The 22,592-nt window shown below is 37.8% G+C and overlaps 1 protein-coding gene across 1 annotated transcript in view; it reads left to right on the plus strand.

Annotated features, from left to right (window-relative positions):
* The first annotated feature begins 9,488 nt into the window (after positions 1-9,488).
* The window catches only part of LOC146002239 (uncharacterized), a 118,528-nt gene continuing 105,424 nt past the window's right edge, over positions 9,489-22,592 (plus strand). The window contains exon 1 of the mRNA XM_083139956.1: positions 9,489-9,659. Coding sequence (XP_082996082.1) covers positions 9,489-9,659 — 171 coding nt within the window. The remainder of the gene's footprint in view (positions 9,660-22,592) is intronic.

Here is a 22,592-nt window from a genome sequence, read left to right on the forward strand (position 1 = left end):
CCCCCCCCCCCCCCAGTTTTCAATGATTTCGCACCCTGTTCTGCCCTTTCATTCTGTATTGAGCCTATTGAGTCAGTACGGATCATAATGGCCATTTCCGCCCATGCTACCCACAAATCGCGCCCCCATTCTTGGTTCATATACGTATTTTTTTGCGGGAAATTTGACACGCACCTTCTGCCTTTAGGGCTTTAGGTTAGTCTGGTTATAACCCTTTTATCGGACTTCTCAAAGGCTTCTAAGGGTTAGTAGGACCAAGCCCTTGCGAGGTCTGTGGTGTAGGATTTATTTTTAATTATCACCTATGTATGTTTGAAATGAAAGATCATTAAGACCTTTTTACTCGAAGATTTATTTAAACTTCCTGATGTTATACAAACACTTTTTCAAACAGACAATTCACCGGGTACAACTTGTAGGCCTAAACCTATTAGTTGTACCGAAGTTTATAACCCTAGTCTTTTGATGATGCAGGAGAACGCCTTATTCAGAGTTGGGTTTGTAGAATATCTGCCAAATGGAGTACAAGTACACCAGTCAATCCGAAGATTGAAGCAAGATATTACCCAACGTCCCCTGAACCATCAGCCTTTCGGCAACCAGGAGAATGTCCCGTAGGCTTACAAAAGTCTAGCTCTTTTATATCATAATTTTGTTTACAATTTACCATGGTTACTACATAGTTGTTTAATATTTCCATAGTTTCATCATTTTTCCTGATTTAAGTTAAACAATTCATTACCTATTGTAACATTAACAATAACACATTTTTAAAGAAAGATTCCAACATAGATTAATACAATACAGATTGAATAGTTTTTTGCTTGAAAAAGCATGTGTTGACAGGGGCGACACAAATTCAAATAAAATATTGCAATTTGCGCACATTTCTCAAACCGGCATTGCATTCATTTGTCATCCAGTTGAAGATTTACAAAGAAGGGGAAAAGTCGTCTTCTCGTTTTTCTGCAACTCTTTATCGTTATATTCAACAAAAAATAACACATGTTAAATAAACTACTTTCCACGGCGACCTTCGGAAAACTCCCGTCACCTCTTTCTTAACTGTGCCAATCAATGCATCAAAAGTGTATAACCTTCAATTGATGCATTTCGACTTCCATATGTACTCGTTCTCATCTTCACTCTTGTAGTGATTTGTGATTTGATTTATTTTACTTCGCCTTTTGTGCCACTTTTGGCTAATTTACGAAGATGGGGATGAGTGATGATATGATGAAATTGATGAATGGACACTCACAAATATCCATGCCCAGGCCAGGATTCGAACGCGGGACCCCTGCTTCGTAGCGCGATGTGCTAACCACTCCGCCACAGGGGCCGGCATCTTCACTCTTGTAGCCACGGGAGGTTGTAGTGTAGCATGGATGTTGTAATTTTAAAAAATAATTTCAAATATGTATAGGGCACATCAATCGCACTAAACGACCTAACCAAAGTTTGGTAATTGCTGATTTGAAGAGAGTAATTTTAATATTCGACTATTTCGCTAATCATAAGCGTGCGCACGGGGGAGGGGGCAAGGGAAGCAGTTGTCCCTCATAATACCCTCACTTGAAAAAAATGTTTGTGTACTGTAGAGAAACCTTATTACCGTTATTAAATAATATTATTCTCTTTAAAAAATAAAGTATTTTCAAGCCGATGAAAGTTCCAAGTAACTACGGTGGGTTTATTTCCTATGAAATTGGACTATCTCACTTCGATCTCCAGCAAATTACTTGTTATTAAGACTGAAGCATTTTACTCGTTAGACTAGTCATCTTACACCTATATGGTCGCGGAATAAATTGGTCACTCATTGGAAATGAATAAATTATGTGTTCTTGTTTTGAATCTACTGTACGAAATAATGTGTAGAGGGAGATTATTTCCGTAACATCTTTGGCAGTTATGCATTTGAAGCTTCGGAACGAGTCACAACTCTCGAAGCAGCCAATTAACCAAGCGACGTCATCTCAACCCAGAACCTATCGCTAAGCCCCTCACTCAGGTTCTACACGCCCACTAGGCTCGCTAGACAGACACGCGCAGTCCGCTGGAGATGTTCCGAAAGTAATTCGACTCTATATGTAAATTAGTCCGAACCACAGAGAAGGAAAATAAAGGGGGAGGGGAAGAAATGAATTTTGTGCCACGGAAGCTGAAACTCTTCTAATAGAGTCATTTTCGGTGTGTCCGGACACCAGTGGCGTAGCGTGATTCTATGAAAGGTGTGAGGCTTCCTTAGATAAACCTGATCTGAATATTGGATAAAGAAAACCCAAAGATATCTTAACTAAATAGAATCTATTTGAATGTAAGTCATGCATGGGCATACTCAATTTCAAACATAAAATGCACACACTCTATGTTAACAATAATAGCATATGTATGTATTACTTAATGAAAATTCTCATTTATACTGTAACTCGGTCCGACGATCCTTTAGTCTGAACACCTCCATCACGTCGTCGTAGAATCGGGAGTTTCTGGTCAATGTCTTTAGCAGCTCCTTTTCAATGGATATCAGTAAGTCAGACTTCCTTGCCTGAGTCTGTGTGCTGCGTTGAAATGTGTGAATCCTCTTTCAGTGCAGAAAACTACTTTTCCACCGTCGAGCTTGAGGCAGGAACAGTGAGGAACAATTCTGTTAGTTTGTACACTTGTTCAACAGCTTCATTCAAATGGATAGTACGCAAGTACTCATGAAGTTCAAACACACTCTTTACTCGATATTCGGCTTCAGAATAAATTACCCGTAGCTCAACTTTCAACTGGTAGCAATTGACAAATTTCGCATACAGCTTAGTTAAGCACACAAACTCTTCTTCTGGAAAGGCCATGTCATATTTTTATTCTTATTATTCTTTTTCTTTCACTAAAAAGCCATTTGTGAGAAATGCGTAAGATACAATTTGCAAATGCAAATGCATTCGAAAATACGAGGGAATTTGGAAAAAAAAGGTTACAAAGCATATAACTTTTGTTTTATTCACTGTAACGTAACGAAAATTTATGTGCAAATTAATAACATGTTTGTCTTGTTGCGAATTTGAGGACGTAGGATTCTGACCATGTATACCCGAGAAGCGGACATTTAAAATGGTGACTCGTGTAGAAAATTGGTCAAGAGTAGAAGTGAGGGCAGTGGTGCGGTTCCTGTGGGCGAAAAACACTACACCTGCTGACATTCATAGGCAGATTGTGGAGGTGAATGGGGAGGGGACAATTTCAAGGCCACATGTAGCGAAGTGGTGTCGTGCCTTCAAAGAAGGACGGACCAGTATTGTTAATGACAACCCTGGACACGGCGGTAGGCCCAGTGCCTCAACCACTGACGTGAACTGTGCTCTTGTGGATGAGTGTATTCGTGAGGACAAAAGAAGAACATTGCGCTCAATATCAGCTGAGCTGGGACTACCATTTGGTTGGCTGGCCACCATTATCTGACATGTGATGATGTCAAAAAAGAGGCCTCACGGTGGCTACGAGAACTTGACGCGGATTTCTGTGCAACCGGTATGGAAAACCTCATCTACCGTTGTGACAAGTGCTTGAACAAAAAAGGTGATTACATCGAGGACTAGTGTTGAGTGCCCTCCATCATCAGGTGCGTTGATCTTCCAGCTATGTCTAACACATACGTCATAATAGGCTTTGTAACCTTTTTTTCGATCATCCCTCGTATTACTCATTATCATGGTTACGATATTTGCGCACATTTTGAAAAGCATATCAAGCAACTTAGACAAAGGAAAAGGTAAAAAAAAATCTGTAAATCATAACGCTAAGTATTACGCGCATGCTTTTAACATTACGGGCAACTGGGATGCACGCGCCTAACTTTGCGGGCGCTGCCGGATCTAGAATTGCCAAAACATTCCTCTTTTATCTTTAACTTCGCTGCTTCTAATGAAGGTAATATCCAACATTAAACCATCTCTTTGTGAACTTAATAGTTAGTTTACACATTTAAAATGACACCCGTTTTGTTAGCTACACCGCCCGTCAAGCATTGTTGAAACAACATGGGAGTCGATTTTCTTGGTTCTCTTCTGACCGTGCAAACAGACGCAGCGGGGACAGAAATCTCGCCAAATAGCACCCACTCGTAATGCGCATTACAGTGCGTGAGAATCGGAGCGCCCTGTCATTGGTTGATAAGATACTACGTAAGCAAACACACCCGCCATGGGCGAGTCCAAATCATTTCCTCCATTCACCCGCACGTAAGTCCTCTCAAGAGGCCTTACAGAGAAACAACTCGAATCAAAACAAGTCCTGAATTGTTTCGTTAAAAGTTCTATTTGAAGTTTGATATTGCTATGTGTGTTCAAGCGATAAATACGGGAATGAAATACGTTTTCTTCAATAATTTCAGCTTGCAAGGTGGACTTACAAGCCTTACGTGGACACTACGCCGCTGCCGGACACGTACTATATGCGCCCCTGTTTAGTACCCATCAATACAATAAAACAGTGAGATGGAAGGAGATTTTTCTTTCTCCGGTTGAACTTTCGTCAAGGCTATCGTTCCCCTTAATCAGAGGGTCTGCGCACGTCTATGTCGCTCATGTGTCCGTCTGGTCAGCACTAAAATATATCTACTGAAAGCTTTAAATATAAACAAATCTCCCTTGTCTCGTCCATACAAGGGGTTCTTGGTTTCTGGTTTTGACAGTGCTGATTACTTCTCTGGAAATGAGTCCAGCTCGAAACGTTTCAGTGAACATTCTCAAAATGCGCACTAAACTGCCGTAGCAGTTGTCGTTCTTCAATATTGACGTTTGGTGCAAGTGATGCCCGAAATTACTTCTGAGTTTAGTTTCAAAAACTTCGAAACTATACTGGTCGCATTTCCAGCTGGCGGCTGGGAAACAACGAATCAGCGATCAGCTTTATTCTCTTCGACTGACATCGGGCATTTTCGAGTCACAAGGCACCGAAAGTTCCTGGCGGGACGAAACAAATGAGCATCGGATACACAGCATGTTGCCGAACGTACTGTAGAACAGGGAGAGAGAGAGAGAGAGAGAGAGACAGACAGAGTTGATCAGCGTCCTTACTGGATAAAGGTTGTACAATAGTACACTAAGCAAGGAAAATTATTACACAAAACACCCAAGCACTGTACGAACAAGCTAATAAAAACAACTGACAAAAACAGACCTACGCTTGGCAACGTTGCAACGGGAGAGCGATGTTACCCCTACAGCTTTTACTTCGCAACTGAGGTTGTTTACACTCATCGAGCCACACACCTCCGAAGAAGATTGGGTGGCAGATGGAGCCGTAAGTCAGCGTCAGCCGCCAGTTGAGCCCGCGATTATATAGAATATAGCAGTGCTCGGATGTGTAAATGGCTGTAGTTATTCAATAACCTCCCCGATGGCGCAGTGGTAGTGTCGTCGCCTTTGTAATCAAGGGGTCCCGGGTTCGGTACCCGGTGGAGGCACATAGCATACAATGATTTCTTAAATGAATTTGATTTTATAAGCCTGTCAAATAAACGTGAAATTTCTCAACAAATGTTTCTGTATAAAATAATAAATGGACATATTGAGAGTAGTTCTATACTAGAGAGAATATGGTTTAATGTGAGACAGGGTCAATTACGTAATAGACTCTCATACAAAATCCCAAGAACAGAAATGTATAAAGATTCCCCGCTACAAAAAATGTCCCTTGAATATAACAAGATCTCAAATAATTTGGTGGACTTGGATTTCGGTATGACACGAACCAAATTTATGGATATGTTAAAGGGGTATCTCTCTTAATAATGTATTTATTATGAGAATTGGATTTGTCATATTGAAGTTTGTTGTAATGATATATTGTACCAGTGTTTGTGATACTTGTTTTGTGTAATTCAGATGAAATATGTAAATAGCTGAAAATTTCTGTTGTCACAATTAAGCAGTAAACCTGTTCTGTCACCAAGATGTATGTATATATATATTATGTATTATCTGTCTATGTTTGTGAATATGTGTGTGTGTGTAAAGGAGGAAGGAGGGAGAATGTGTATGTGCGTACATACAAGTTGTAAATGAAAATGTAATATTTTGATATTACCTTCTGTAATTGGAGACTTGTATCTGTTGAAGGGAAATAAATAAATAGTGGTTCGGATCCCACTTTCAACTGTAGGTCCAATCCCGATTAGCCTTACTGTGCAAAAAGTGGACTTAAAACGCCAAATCAATCAATCAATTATTCAATAGAAAACGGACATTGTGAATACCCATCTTTAAAAGCGAGCACTGAAAATATGACTAACTGCATACTGTTTAAAGAATAGGTAGATGAAAAGTAAGGCAGGTGTTTTCTGTCGTGAAGTGCCACATGTTTTTACGATGATTCTAGACTCATAAAATAGCATAGCTTGAAAACGAATCAACACTTTGCTTAATCTTTGGCCAAAGTATCTCCCCCCAACCACAGAGCAGAACGGTTATTTTGACAAAATTCTGTTTCCCTAATGGCTGCTTCGAGAAGTAGGAATTCTAAGGGTTGCCGCTTGTTTCCCAAATACGGGGCCAACGGTAGGCCTAATTGTCTGTTTGACCGCAAGTTTCTTTGCACGCAAATATTGGAACATTGGATCACGGCCATAAAAGCTGTTCCCGCGCCAGGAGTTAGCTTGTCCTGACTCTAGATTAATAACAATGATACACTATACATATAGATGATGTTTTTTAACCATAATATTCCATTTTAGGTATATTTTGAAAGACGGATATTATCAGCAAAGGAACATGACTGCATATATCCAAAGTCACAAAAACTAATTACAAGAAAAGAAGAAAAAATATCTCACAGAATCAGATATCTTTCCATCGCATACAAGGGACCAGTTTAGTGTGTGATTCAGGTTTCCTAACTTTAAGGATTCGATATCTGATTCAAATCCCAAATCCACCTTTCATTATGTGATGAATCTCATCAGTGGCGGTGATTAGGGAGAACGTGGGGGGCAGTTGCCCCCACCTTTTCCCAGGTTTGCCCTCGCACTATGCTACCAAGGGAAATTAAAGTTTCCTTGTCCCTTTTTGGAACCTTCCCCAAAATTTTGGAACCCAATCGCCAAAGCTGAATCTCATAGTGACTATAAATGTATAATAGAACTACAGGGTGATTCTTATAGAACCGGCCCGATGAATTTGCTGACTCACATAATCGCTCATAATTGCGACATTATAATCCGTGGGCCTTGATGAGTCGAATGGTGTGCGGATGGTGCGATAGGTGGCAGCACTTATGCTGCAAGGTTCGAGGACAAGTATTCCGATTAGGAGTTTATTGTTTGTTATGTGTATTCCTGCCCATATTTTTTTTTAAAATCACACAAATTTATTCAGAATCATTAATCACTCAATTGTTAATATCTACTTCAGACTTTGTTTATTACAGTACTAAAATGTTAGCATAATCTTTGGAAAGAATTAACATTTTTGGTGGCGGTAAATATGGCAATATTTTCATGATAGTATTTGAAGGGGGATGAGGGAGAATTATCGCCTTTGATTGGTACTTTTTGTCACTAGGGCGATATTATGCACATAATTGGCATAATATTCCAATGTTTCAAGAGAAGTAAATGGAATTTCTCCCACATTTTTGTTTTTCAAATGCCACACTGAATATTTTCCCTTGCCTCTAATTGTAAATCATAGTAAAGTACAAATTTGAATCAAGTGTTTAATTGAAAAGTACATTAAACATATCTTGTGTGGGTATGGATTCGAAACTTGGTCCCTTACATTGAAAGAGGAACATAAATTGAGAGTATTTGAAAATAAGATCCTTAGGAAAATATTTGGATCTCAAAGGGATGAGGAGACAGGTGAGTGGAGAAGGTTACATAATTTAGAACTACATGATTTGTATTCATGTCCAGATATTATTAGAATGATTAAATCAAGAAGACTTAGGTGGGCAGGCCATGTGGCACGAATGGGAGAGGAAAGAGGAGTTTACAGGATTCTTGTGGGGAAACCTGATGGTAAGAGACCTGTAGGAAGGCCAAGACGAAGATGGAGGGACAACGTTGAGATGGATTTAAAGGAAATTGGTAGGGATGGATAAGAGTATATAGATCTTGCTCAAGATAGGGACGGATGGAAGGCCTGTGTTGCTGCAGCCATGAACCTTCGGGTTTAAGAAAGCTAGAGAGTTCGTTAGTTAGTTTAAAAGCATATATACCTTACGGAGAACATTAATGAAAGTTGTGTTGCCACCACAGATAAATTATCAGTAATTCTGTACATTTGAAACGTTGCAAACCAGCTATAGTATTTGAAATGTCAGGTAAATGCTTGCTCTAATAAGAGAATATTTGAAGAATTCGTTATGTTCGTTTTAGTAAATTCTTAAAGCCATCCATCATTTAACTAACACCATGTCGGATCGAATATAGTTAGTGTACGCCATTAGCCTTATCTCATATTTCTAATACCATTATTGGCGGGCGAATCATTACATTACCTGATTCCAAAATTATTCGAGTCCGAATCCGTTATTCATAGACGTGTAGTGTCCAAGATTTCTTAACCGAATCTCGAATTCTGGATTCATTACCCGATTCCAGAATCCGAAATTCGTTATCAGATTCTCAATTTCTGCATTATTTAGTTACCGAATTCTGGATTCGTTGCTCAAGGAGTATATCCAGAACTTTATCTCTGGCTGTGTAAGTTCGTATTTAGGAGTGTGCAGGAGTAAATTTAATTGACCATAAATTGTTCCTTTGTTAGAAATGAGAGAGAGAGAGAGAGAGAGAGAATTCGTCTCTCTCACCCTCTCTTTTTAAAAGGATGTTGAGAAAATTTGGGAAGAGTGTGTTGATAAATCACTTCGTTACTTCATCTTCGCATTATGGTTCCGTACTTGAAACTACATTAGGACCCAAATCCGTTGGTATTCGATATCCGATTCTCGTTTATAAATATAAAGCAGAATGATCTAATGCTACATGAAAAAGCGAAATGAATGAGTTACTTCCATTGCTTTGGTGGAGATGTTGATTGTGCCTATGTCGCTGCCTACCCTTTCAAGTCAAGGCAAAGGTGGGAGAAGCAGGAGGGGCATCTGGATATGAGACGTCTCCTCGCACATTGTCAAATTTTCTTTTGAGCACCTTGGTCATCAATCAACATCGTACGTCACAGATAAAGAAGCTAAAAAGAAGCTTAATCTGTTGCTGTCAATATGAAAGCTCGGTTCATCCAACGCGAATCAACAGAACAATTTTTCTCTCTCCTCACGTCTAGAGGACAATACCGACATGATGCGAACTGCCTTCCCCCGACGAAAGTTAATAATTCCCAGCTCCGCCCTTGAAGCACGGGCCAACGAGAACCAGCATTGGAGAAAAGAAGCCTAGGGATTGGCTGGGTTGACGCCCGCCCCATTTGAGGCTCCGCCCAGCATCCGCTGCTGCATCATCCGAACGTGGATCAGTAGCGCACCGCCGCGACGCCATGGAGACGCTGGTTCTCATCCCCGTGGAACTGAGCCTCGCGGTGACCCGGTCGGAAGGCGTTCAGGTTTGGTCCAGCGTCCACGTGGACAAGGGAACGCGGTTCTATCCGTTCCAAGGAACAGTAAGGCTCGGGAAGATTCCAGTCGAAGTTTGCGTCGCTGAAGATGATGTAAGTATGACGCTTTCTTCTATTATTGTTAATCATCATTCATCAGGGACTGGATTTTGATGACATGACATCTTTTTATTTTCCTTATGTAGTGTACATTGCTCTTTAAAATCCAATACGAACCTCTGGTCATAAAAACGTGAATTTTATTGTGAATATTTTTCGTCATATTTTCTATTTTTTTAAGTTTTACGTCATTTTTTTTTGTCAATTTTCGCGTTTTACGTAATTGTGAAAAGTGTAGAAGGAGAAGTTGGAAGAAGGGTATTGAAGAATGTGGAAAGCGTTCTTGACATAAACTCTGGATACAAAAACTTTGTGTCGCTTATCTCAATTGCTAACCGGTGAATCATTTGATACTTCCTACATACTGCCACTGTTTTAGTGCATTTCAAGTATACTGCAGTTGTGTCAGTAGATGTGAAAAGGCCAAGTACAAAAATGTGTTGTCCAAGTGTTCCTCACTTTCAAGAACCCTCGCATGTTGATTGTTACCTACTGCCAGAATTCTCAATAAGGGAAGATTTTAATACCTAAAATTCACATACGCCTTGTAATTTCAGTTCTAACGTTACACAAGTAAGAACTGTGCGTACTGTCATACCCTGAAATAAAGACAAACATTTTAAGTCATTTTTAGGTCATTTTATTGATAATTTTAGGTCATTTTATAGATCATATTTTAGATGTTTGTAAGTCATCAAAATCCTGGCCATGTTAATCATTCTTAACTAACTCTATGGCATCACCTGAGTTACCCCCACACCCCCTATACGCCTTCATGGCGTGGTGCTATGCACAGGGGAGCACTTTACCTTTTACCTTTATGGCATCACCTGATTGTATCGGCGGCATCACAAATCTTCCACCCATCTCTTTGAGAAGAAATATCAGATTTTGTCATTCTTTAGTACTGATCAAGGTACAAATATATGGGGTGACGTATGCATGGGGTAGAAGAGATGTTGGACCTAGAGCTCAAAATCTGACATGGGAAAACAGTGTGTGAATTAACGGGGGGATGCTGGGGATTGCCTCCCCACAAAAAAAAAATACCTCCGCAAAAGAAACTTATTTTTATCCCCGTCACGAATGTTTATATCATCCCCTTCAAACACAAATAAAAATCATTCGTGTCCTTTAATGGTTGAGTCATCAAAGATTTCCCTGCCGAAAAGTATGCAGCCTTGTACATTAAAAGAGGACACTATTATGAAACTGAACAACCTTACCGAGCCGAGACAACAGCACGCGGTTTTCCACTTAAGTTTCAATGGCATAGTGTTGATATATTACGTGTTTTAAAGTTCTCACAAGAAACTTGTAGGTAGATTAAGTTGACGTTAAATTTGAACTTGGAAATAAACATTTCTTCAAGTTTTCGATTCTATTAGTTTGATACCTCTTTTTTGTATGAGTTTGGGTTTTCTTCCCAATATACTGTTTCTAAATTATATGTAAATGTGACCATAACATTTAATGAACTAGGTTAGAACCAGTGTTTTAAAGCACTTAGGAACTTAGGGCAATACTTTCGTTTACTAACTGGTAACGTATATAAATTTACATACACAAAAAAAACCTCCCGAAATGAAATCACAAATACATGTACAACTCTGCGTGACCATGTGCACCAAAGAAAAAAAACTTAATTCGCACAGTGTGGGAAAAGTTTGGCATGCTTTTGAGTGAAGAAGGAATTTCACTATGGATCAGTGGCGGCGATTGGGTTCCAAAACTAGGGGTGAGAATTGCAAAACGTGGGGAGGAGGCGGCAAAGACAGTTTACTTTCCCTTGGTCCATGAGGTTTAGCATAGTCCAGGGGTAAAAGTGGCAAAAAGTGTGTGGTGGTGGTGGGGGGGGGGGGGTAACCGCCTCTCTATGGCATATAACAAAATTATAAACTTGGGCAATACGGCGCACCCGACAAACGTGTTAGAGTGGTCAACGTAACACTCTGCGAAATCAGAGAGATCCCAATTTCAAACGCTGGGTAAGACATTTGTCCCATCATCTATATCAGGGGTTTCCAACTGGCGGCCCGCGGGCCGCATGCGGCCCTCGTTGCCTTTTTCTGCGGCCCGCGATGCCAGTTTGCAAAATACATTAATTTTATTTATTTTTATTAAAATACGTTCTTATTTTACTGAAGGAATAGATGCTCTGTGAAGAAAGACAATATCACAGGTAGAATTGATTTTGCAGTGAATAATGATAATCAGAAGAATCTAAAGTGACGTAACTTTCTCTTCACACCATGCATTCCATCCCTTCGCTATGCGGAATGAACTCGGCCGCTTCCGCGAAGGCTTCACTCTTTGTGTTCAGAAACAAACTGCAGAGTGGCGCTATAGAGATCTGTTTTACTACGCACGAAGTACGAAGACATTTCCAGTGTTCCAACTCGGATTGTACTGTGACTGATTGTTAAACTTTGTGCAAATATCGAAATGAGCAATATCTCCAAAAAAAAACGTAACATTGAAAATTAAAATAGCTTCTCTCCAACTTAAATTGCGTAATTTGCAAGGCGATGTGTTCGTTCAAACTAGGCAAGAAAAGGGCCCAGAGTTTTTCAAATACCTTTCAAATGAACGCTTTCCAAACCTTCGTAGTTTTGGGCAAAGAATGACATCGATATTCGGCAGCACATATACGTGTGAAAGTGTTTTTTCTTCAATGAAGTTCATCAAGAACCACTACAGAAGTATACTGGCAGATTCTTCACTGCTTCACCTTCTGAGACTTTCAAATACAACTTTAATAAAAGAAGCAGATCGGCTTCAATTTTCACATTGAACACTTACTATGAAGGATTCTTATTTGTATGGTGTGTCTTTCTTTAATTTCTTTCAATTCATCAATAAGTATTGGGTTTTTGTGAAATAAATCGTATAATTTTGATTTGTAATTCTATTGTTTTATTGCCTCATTTTAGAAATTTAGGTCATGCGAAAGTACTACATTTTCAGTTCAGTACTTACATTTTTTGTAATTTTTACCCCCCCCCAAAAAAAAAATGCGGCCCGCCTATCAACTGCTAGATATAATTTTGGCCCTCGGACCTTTTGAAGTTGGAAACCACTGATCTATATCATCAGTTCATCATTCGTCTTCATCGTTGCTATTAGCAAAAGAGCAGGGGCGTCGCTAAGGATGGGCTAGAGGGATAACGACCAAGGCAGCCCGCAGGATATTTTCTCAGGGAGGTGATTAGAGTGGGGGAAACGTGGAGTGAAGTTTTCCCCCCAGTTAAGAGAATTCTTAAAAGAACATCTCAAGCACTATAAGGCTAATTTGCATGGGCACTTTATCTTCTGTCTTTCATGGCACCCCTCGTCTATGTTTTCACTCTACAATTTCAAAATTTGAATTATATGACACCTTTTCATTGCCCCCTGGTCCTCCTCTGTGAACACCTTTGGAAACGACTCATTTTAAATCTGGCTAGCCCACTTTATCAAAATACAGGGTGTCCGAATTGAAACGCCCTAATTTCAAATACTTATATTAAACATAATATACAGGCAAGAACATTGTGGTAGGTGGTGTATGGTATAGCATAGCTGTGGAAATATTAAATTAATGAATAGTAAGGATTCGTTTATTTTGTATCGTTCCAGGGGGTGAAAAGTAAAAATGACAACCAATGCTGAAAAAGCGCAAACTGTGTGGTGGTACGCAGAATTGGGATCCATTATTGCAGTTCAACGACGGTTGCGTGCAGAGTATCACAAAGACCCTCCCGATGCCAAGAGAATCAAGGCGTGGAAAGCAGCGTTTCTAGAGACAGGATATGTCCCTAAGAGGCATGGTCCGTATGGTGGCGGCCGATCACCAACATCAGAGGAAAACGTTCAGCGCATTGCAGATGCATTTGCACGAAGTCCCAAGAAATCACGTGAGATTGCTCTCCCAAATTTTGTGTACGAACGGATTTCTTGCAATAATTGATCCCAATTCTGCGTACCAACACATACTTGGCGCTTTTTCAGCATTGGTTGTCATTTTTACTTTTCACCCCCTGGAACGATACAAAATAAACGAATCCTTACTATTCATTAATTTAATATTTCCACAGCTATGCTATACCATACACCACCTATACCACAATGTTCTTGCCTGTATATTATATTTAATATAAGTATTTGAAATTAGGGCGTTTCAATTCGGACACCCGGGATAATATGCAAATTTCACAATAAAAATAAAATGAATTAGATAATGATGAACATATATTTTCCCTAAAACATGTGGCCCACTTAAATCTCTGACATCCATCCAGTGCCGCCCCCCTCCAGAAAGTCGGGCGCCGCCGCTGCCCAAAGGGTAGAAAGCGACGTAAAATACCAAAGTGGATAGAAAGAATAGGTTGCAGATTGATTTATTGCATGATGAGCACTACAGATACAGGTAAATTAACAGGAGCAAAGAGTTCTTCACAGTAATATAAGCGCATGGTCAATTGAAATAAAATATTTTCTGAAAGGAATGCTACTTAATTTCTAAGCTCGGTTCTTGCCAAATAATTTCCCATAAATTGGATGTAATAGCAAGATGAGCTTATTTCATTTCTCGCCTCAGTAATACATTTACGTACCTTCGTGGCAGAGTGGTTAGCACAGCGCCCTACGACGCCAGGGTTCGAATCTCGGCCTTGGCATGGGTGTTTGTGAGTGTCCATTCATCAATTTCATCATATCACTCATCCTCATCTTCGCAATTATCCAAAAGTGGCAGAAGAGGGAAGTAGAATGAAGCAAATCGATCAATCAATTATAATAAATTTTAACTGCCATGACGATAATACGATGGTAATTATCTGAATGTTACTGACAATAGTTCTACATTAGTGCTTGTAACCATACATACATTTAGCTAGCTTACTTTAACTACCTGGCAAAATGAAATTTCTTCATCTGAAAACGAGAGAAAAGGTGCAATCTCGAAACGTAGTATTAAAATAAGTATAAAAGCAATATACAATTAACATTGTATTCAAATACGATGATAATTTAGGAGACTATAAAGAATTAACAAAAAATGATGAAAACCCTGTATAGAAGTACAGCACGGATCAGGTGTGCACATATCATTCAAAAGTGTAATTCACGGTTTAATGTAAACTAGCTACTTTCATGTGTTGTTTTAATATTTTCTGTGGCTACCCGGTCGCCTTTTAATAAAAGCATCACGGGTTCAAAACACGGTGGAGGTGCATTGCATAATTCTTCGGATCCAGGTTCTAACTGTACATCCAGTACTGATTAGTTCATATGAGCATAAAGTGGACTTGACACAAACAATAAACATTTCGCTTTCCAAGTTTTACAATTTTCAAATCAACTAATGTATTTATAACGAAATAAATTTTAGCTTACATCTCCGAGAAATAAATGATATATCATTGACTTCGCACACTTAATATTAATAATTATGAAAATAAGACATTACGCAACGGGTGAGGCACATAGTGATCCGTATTCCACTTTAAACTATAGGTCCAGTCCCGATTAGACTATATCTGCGCATAAAAGTGCAGAAAGAGTAATAATCCGTAGCTCAACAGCCCGTTGAAGTTCCGGACCTACCAACCGACTTCCGGCATCACTACCACCTGACCCTACTCACTCACTCACCCAAGGTGGGAGATCATCCAACGAGTTATGGGGTGACATATGGTCAGCACAACAATCCCCCCTCATTATTATAAGTTTCCATGACCAGATTACACTACTTATTCATATAGCTCCCAAATTTCCTCACTGGTCCAATATACAGGTTGAAATCTCAGGAAAAAAGTTGTTACGCTTCCCCCAGTAGACTCGAACCAGCGCGTCCCGTAACCGGAGCCCAAAGCATGACCGCACGACCACGGTACGGGACACGCATGAAAGTGTTCTTAAAATAAAACTAAAAAAAATTATAAAATATTTCACTTATAGAGACATAAGAAAAATCATACACTAAATATTATTTTTAATAATCGAGCGATCACTGCTAAACCACGTCATATGAATTGATCCGATAGGCATAATTATATATAAAAATAAATATAAGAAGTACCTTGCACTCTTCTTTACCATTATTACGAACAAAACTCTGCTAACCATCCAACAGAATCAAATATTTGAGTGATTGATAGAAAAATATGCCAGGTTTGTCTCTGAATTGCCACATGTCTTGTCTACATATTACCCTTTGCTTTTTACTTGATGCTTGAAAAAAATCTACGAGAAGTTTTGTTGTAAATAGAATTATTTGTAGCTGGAAACGAACCAGAATGATGGAAACATGATCCCTTTTCTTCAAAATAGTGTTGTAGATTAATTTTAGTGTTGCTTACATTGCGTTAAGCCTACATGGATTAGGTAAGTTATAAGCAATGTATTCCACACGTTGAATGTAGTCTACGACACATCACTGCCCGTAACCCCCCTGGTAGTTACGCAACACGCCCGGCAAAGCCTGGCATTGTCTCGTCTCGTGAATGATTAAGCCTATCTCGTTCACGTTCTCGTTCTCGTCTCGAGATTTAAACCCAAGTCTTATTCTCGTCTCGGTAAAAATAGACACGAAAAGTGTAAAAAAATGCTTATCAAACCATGCTAAAAGCATGGTTGCCCAATAAACAAACGTATGCAACCAAGTGCGCCCGCAGGATTTTTCTCAGGAGGGGGCAGAGTCACAGAAACTTTTATTATTATTATTATTATTATTATTATTATTATTATTAATAATAATAATAATAATAATAAAGCAATATTAATAATAATAATAATAATAATAATGTTGCTAATATTAGTGCGATTATCCTTTTTTGAATTTGTTGGTGTTGTTATTATTATTATTGCATTACTATTAATACTACTTATGTTTTTTAAATACATTCATTTGTAATTTCCATATTCTGTATATCTATACACAATTTGCATGATTGTATCCTTAACATTAATTCATGTAGGACAAAAAGCTCTTTTTTATAGTTAGATAGTGTAAAATAGACTGTAAGCTTAAATGTAACCCTATTTCAAATAATAATAATAATAATAATAATAATACTAATAATAATAATAATAGCTGTAATAACTTACTGCCTATAAGTTCCATAAGCAATACTTTTTGTTATAAAATATCTCTGCAATTTCACCTTTCGAATTACATTAACTCTTTCCAGAAACCTTGAGGGGGGGCATTTATGCATGCAACTTCCTCTGCCTTGTATGTCTTAATACGTCACATCGTCACATGGTAAAACAATTTTTATTTGGGTGAATTTTTCATACGAGTATATTCAATTTACGTTCTAACGAGAAGAGTAGTGTGCGAATTAACGGGAGGATGCCAGGACCTCCCCCCCCCCCACACACACACACAAAAATTGTATCCCCGGTTGTAGAAATATTTTTTAAATCCCTACCACATCTGAAAGAAAACTAAATTGAACGCTAAAATGTTAAGAATTCAGTATACCATTTCTTAACTATGGAAAAAACACCACTTAAAAATAATTCTGGAATAGTTATTTAACCTTTAAAATAATTGCATCCTACTTCGCATCTGAAGTTCTATTTTTAAAAATTATATTGTTATCGGGTGCGTGCAGAGACTTCCTGTCAGTGTCATTGTGAAACTATACAATCGCTCAATAATTTATTTTTTAAATGCCACTTAAGACAACAATATCGAGACATTTTATTAAAGAAAATATTACGCGTTCAGGTTTCATTTCCGATATCAATATCTCCATTCATATCTGAGCCTCGCACTGCAGTTATTTGGATACTTTCTAGTAGTTTCGCTCGAAAACATCGGATTACAGTCTAAACGCTCAAGACTCTCACAATTATTTAGACGTCATAAGACCAGAATGGACAAAAGCACGCAGTAAGAAGTCAATAGTGTTTCGAAGAAAGTGGACGATACTAATTATGATGTTGAAACATATGTAATTGCTTGTGATCAGTGGCGTAGCAAGGGGTGTGCGAAATGGGCGACCGCCCAGGGCCTCACGCTTGAAGGGGCCTCGCGTCCCATGGGGTTGATACGAAAAATGTAATAAATAGAAATGAGAAGAGTATATGGAAAAGACTAATTTTTATGGGCAAAAAAATTAAAACATTCTTTTTTATCTGGCTTTAAATTCTAGTTTAACGTCATAATTTGCATGAATACGTCTAATCAGAGGCGTCGTATAGCGCCCGCCTCCTCCTTCCCCCCGCTCTACCAAACACCAACATTTTGTGTGCATTCTTCGATATTTTCCTGCATTGTTTGTGATATTTACATCTTTCTAATTTTGAAGTGAGGAAGCAATGTAAAACCCATTAGCAATAATATAGGTTATATTTAAAGATTTGTAGTGTGCATTTCTAATTTTCAAAAAAGTTTAGCATATTATGAGGATATTTCATTTATGTCTTAGTCTCTGAAGATTACATTTAAAAACTTACTATTACTACTACTTTGGTTGTTACAAGAACAAAGTTATTATAAGAATATACAGTATACCTATGCCAAGTGTAAATTTATCCGTCGCACATTATTAAATATAATTTTCGTCAGTAATTTAATATTTTTATTTAATTATAATCATCTGCTGAAGTATCCCTGAAGGTTTGCAACTATTCACTTTGTGATTTCAAATTTAAAGAACGGATGGGGGCCTCGCATTCTAATCCCGTCCAGGGCCTCGCGATAAGTTGCTATGCCACTGCTTGTGATAATAATACCTGAACTCAGCAACTTTGGCTAGAAATCGCAAAATTATGCGGTGTGAGCCATTCAAATGACGGCGACGACTCTCCCCAACAAGCGCCGTTGCTCTATCTATAAACTACGAAATCTTGCCAACTTAACAACCAAAATACTTACTTTTAAGAGTACTTATAAAAATCATTTATTAATTAATTTTCCTTCTATTGAAATTCCATGTTCTATCCTTGCATTGCAAGACCAATTATTTCAGATGTGGACTTTACAACCAAAATACTTACTTTTAAGAGTACAGTAGAGCGTCGATTATCCGAACGTCGGTCAACCGAACGACCGCTTAACCGAACTGTGTACTCGCTCGCACCTGTTACTCTCCCACCCTACCGTCCATCATCCCCCTCACTCCAAAAAACCAAGTTTCCCACAGTAGTCGCCGCACTGAGCCACCGCTGGCGGAACATTGCTTCTAATGGGGCCTTCATAAGGCGCTGCTGACCGGCCAAGCTGCCAGTCGCTGTGTTTCAACAATCAGCACACTTCTGTCGGTGTATGTATTGTTCATGCAAAATGCGTATGTAATATGTACATATTTTTGTTTAATAAACTGTACCACATACTATATATTCCTACTAAAGTTGCCTTTGTACGTTACTTTGTAATACTTAAAGAGATGCCTGTTTTTATGAATAAATTTACTGTACAGTACTTCTTTTTGGCAAATAAACATGTACAGTTCGATTATCCGAAGAAACCAGTTTTCCGAACACCCATGTCCCCCAATTACTTCGGATAATCGACGCTCTACTGTACTTATAAAATTAATTAATTTTCCTTTTATTGAAATTCCATGTTCTATCCTTGCATTGCAAAACCAATTATTTCAGATGTGGACTTTACAACCAAAATACTTACTTTTAAGAGTACTTATAAAATTAATTAATTTTCCTTTTATTGAAATTACATGTTCTATCCTTGCATAGCAAGACCAATTATTTCAGATATGGACTTCACAACCAAAATACTTACTTTTAAGAGTACTTATAAAATTAATTAATTTTCCTTTTATTGAAATTACATGTTCTATCCTTGCATTGCAAGACCAATTATTTCAGATGTGGACTTTACAACCAAAATACTTACTTTTAAGAGTACTTATAAAATTAATTAATTTTCCTTTTATTGAAATTCCATGTTCTATCCTTGCATTGCAAGACCAATTATTTCAGATGTGGACTTCACAACCAAAATACTTAATTTTAAGAGTACTTATAAAAATCATTAATTAATCAATTTTCCTTTTATTGAAATTACATGTTCTATCCTTGCATTGCAAGACCAATTATTTCAGATGTGGACTTTACAACCAAAATACTTACTTTTAAGAGTACTTATAAAATTAATTAATTTTCCTTTTATTGAAATTCCATGTTCTATCCTTGCATAGCAAGACCAATTATTTCAGATATGGACTTCACAACCAAAATACTTACTTTTAAGAGTACTTATAAAATTAATTAATTTTCCTTTTATTGAAATTACATGTTCTATCCTTGCATTGCAAGACCAATTATTTCAGATGTGGACTTTACAACCAAAATACTTACTTTTAAGAGTACTTATAAAATTAATTAATTTTCCTTTTATTGAAATTCCATGTTCTATCCTTGCATAGCAAGACCAATTATTTCAGATGTGGACTTTACAACCAAAATACTTATTTTTAAGAGTACTTATAAAATTAATTAATTTTCCTTTTATTGAAATTCCATGTTCTATCCTTGCATTGCAAGACCAATTATTTCAGATGTGGACTTCACAACCAAAATACTTAATTTTAAGAGTACTTATAAAAATCATTAATTAATTAATTTTCCTTTTATTGAAATTACATGTTCTATCCTTGCATTGCAAGACCAATTATTTCAGATGTGGACTTTACAACCAAAATACTTACTTTTAAGAGTACTTATAAAATTAATTAATTTTCCTTTTATTGAAATTCCATGTTCTATCCTTGCATAGCAAGACCAATTATTTCAGATATGGACTTTACAACCAAAATACTTACTTTTAGGAGTACTTATAAAAAATCAGTGGTATTTGAAAAATTTCAGTCATTTCTTGGAAGCATATCTGTCTATCATCCTCTTTGGATAAAATATGAAAGCAGAGAATAGGAAGCGGTGTCCGAGGAATGGGGGGGATTCTTCCTTATCCCCCGTCAAATACCTCCCTGCTTATAATTTTTACGACTATTGTTAGCAGAACCACTAAATATTATTATCACGATCATAGTGAGCTCCCCCGTAGCCGAGTGGTTAGGGTTCTCACTTTTGGTGTTGCTGTGTTGACCCATCATGGCGAGATCAATTGGGTAGTTAGTTCACACATGCCGTTTCCAGTTGCTGAGTTGAACCAAGCCCGTAACCTGTGGAAGGGCCATTGGGGCCATGCACCCCTTCCTCGAGCTATGATATATTTAAATATGAATCCATAGGAAGCTACGATTTTGATTTCCAAAATATTCAATTTTGTCCTTGCATAAATAAAAGGGTTTGTTGTGGAGAGAGGCAGGTTCCAGAAGTCTGCAGTCTACAATATTGGATAGTTTTAGTTTTATAACCATTGATGCAAGGCTACGAGGCGTCCCGATTTTGTCGGGATAATGCATTCCTTTTAATCTCTGCTCCGACTTTTTTGGAAGCGGTCGTGCTGCGAAAATATCTCGTATTTTTATTTTTTGTTAATTCAAATTCAGACATGTTCTCTATTATAATAATAATTGCTAATACTTATCATTTGATTTTTAAATGTATTATTTTCTAAATATAGAATTATCGTGATGCTGCTAGAAGAAAATTAAAAGTAATTTGAAAACACTGTTAATTTGAGGAACACAATAGTATTCGAATACATCTGAGAATTGAATGTAAACAATAAGCACTAAGCTGTATGTAGTACGATACCCTTTGTCTGTAAGCGACTGGCTTTAAATTCTATATAGACATATAGGTGAGTTGAATTTTTACCGTTACTTTGAACCATAATAATGCAACTCTACAATTGTAAGTTTCGCTCTAGCTGCAATATTATCATATCATTGTTGGTCACATCTAGTACATCAACACGATTTCGCCTGTCACCGTGGCTAAGACGTCGAGCTCTATGGCGGAGTGGTTAGGACAGCACGCTACAACGCCAGGGGTTCCGGGATCGAATCCCAGTTCGGATGTGGATGTTTCTGATTGTCTATCGTGTATGAAAAAAATTGAGATTAATTGATGTGATGTGATGTGCGGAGAAGGCTACCGCATAGGGGCCTTCCTTATATATATATACACACACACACACACACACATGTATATATAGTGGTTAGCACAGAACGCTACGACACCAGGGGCTCCGGATTCGAATCTCGGCTTGGCCATGTGTTCTTTGAGTGTTCCTTCATCAATCTTATCCAATCATCACTCACCCTCATCATCGTGATTAGACAAACTTGGCAGAAAAGCAACGTAAAATAACCCCACAGCATTTCTGATCTTCCCTTTGTTCCACATTTTCAGATCTTCTCAAAACAATCCTGTGTACGGGCCTGAGTTGAACACACTGCTTGCTTCTGCACTGTAAAGAGTGAACAGGACGGCCGTCAATTTCCGCTGCCTTCCAAATGTCGTTTAATAGATTACCCTGACTGTTTTGAAAGCATTTAAGCTTTTATATATTACTGTAATTAACGTAAGTTTTGGTTCCGTTTCTAAAAAGTACAGTACAGTATGTATGGTGCACACAACTGAAATTTATAGTCATTAATTTTCCTTAATTTGAGTTGCTGTTTTAGCTCTACTTATGACCAGCTTCTTATTGCTTTTCCTTTACAATTATTCACTAAGAAATATTGCCCTTCATTAGAACACAAGGCTTGCAACTGAAGTCGGTATATCAACCTAGCAGAAATATAAAGATAAGGCAGTGGAAGGCTTATGATGTAAAATTGTAGGTTTAGAAATTATACATAAAAGGCTTGAGGTTTATTTGACAACAAAATGACTGAAGGGCTTGATACTACATAAATAATGATTATAAGAGTATAAACCCCTAATATAAATACAATAAATAATAAACAATTAAATTAACCAATTAAATATTTACATAATTTTAGACTTCCTTACAAGTTATTTAACCCAAAAGAGATTATAGTAATGTCATTTTAATAT

The sequence above is a fragment of the Lepisma saccharinum genome, chromosome 18 (assembly GCF_977018435.1).
Source record: "Lepisma saccharinum chromosome 18, izLepSacc3.1, whole genome shotgun sequence".
NCBI lineage: Eukaryota > Metazoa > Arthropoda > Insecta > Zygentoma > Lepismatidae > Lepisma > Lepisma saccharinum.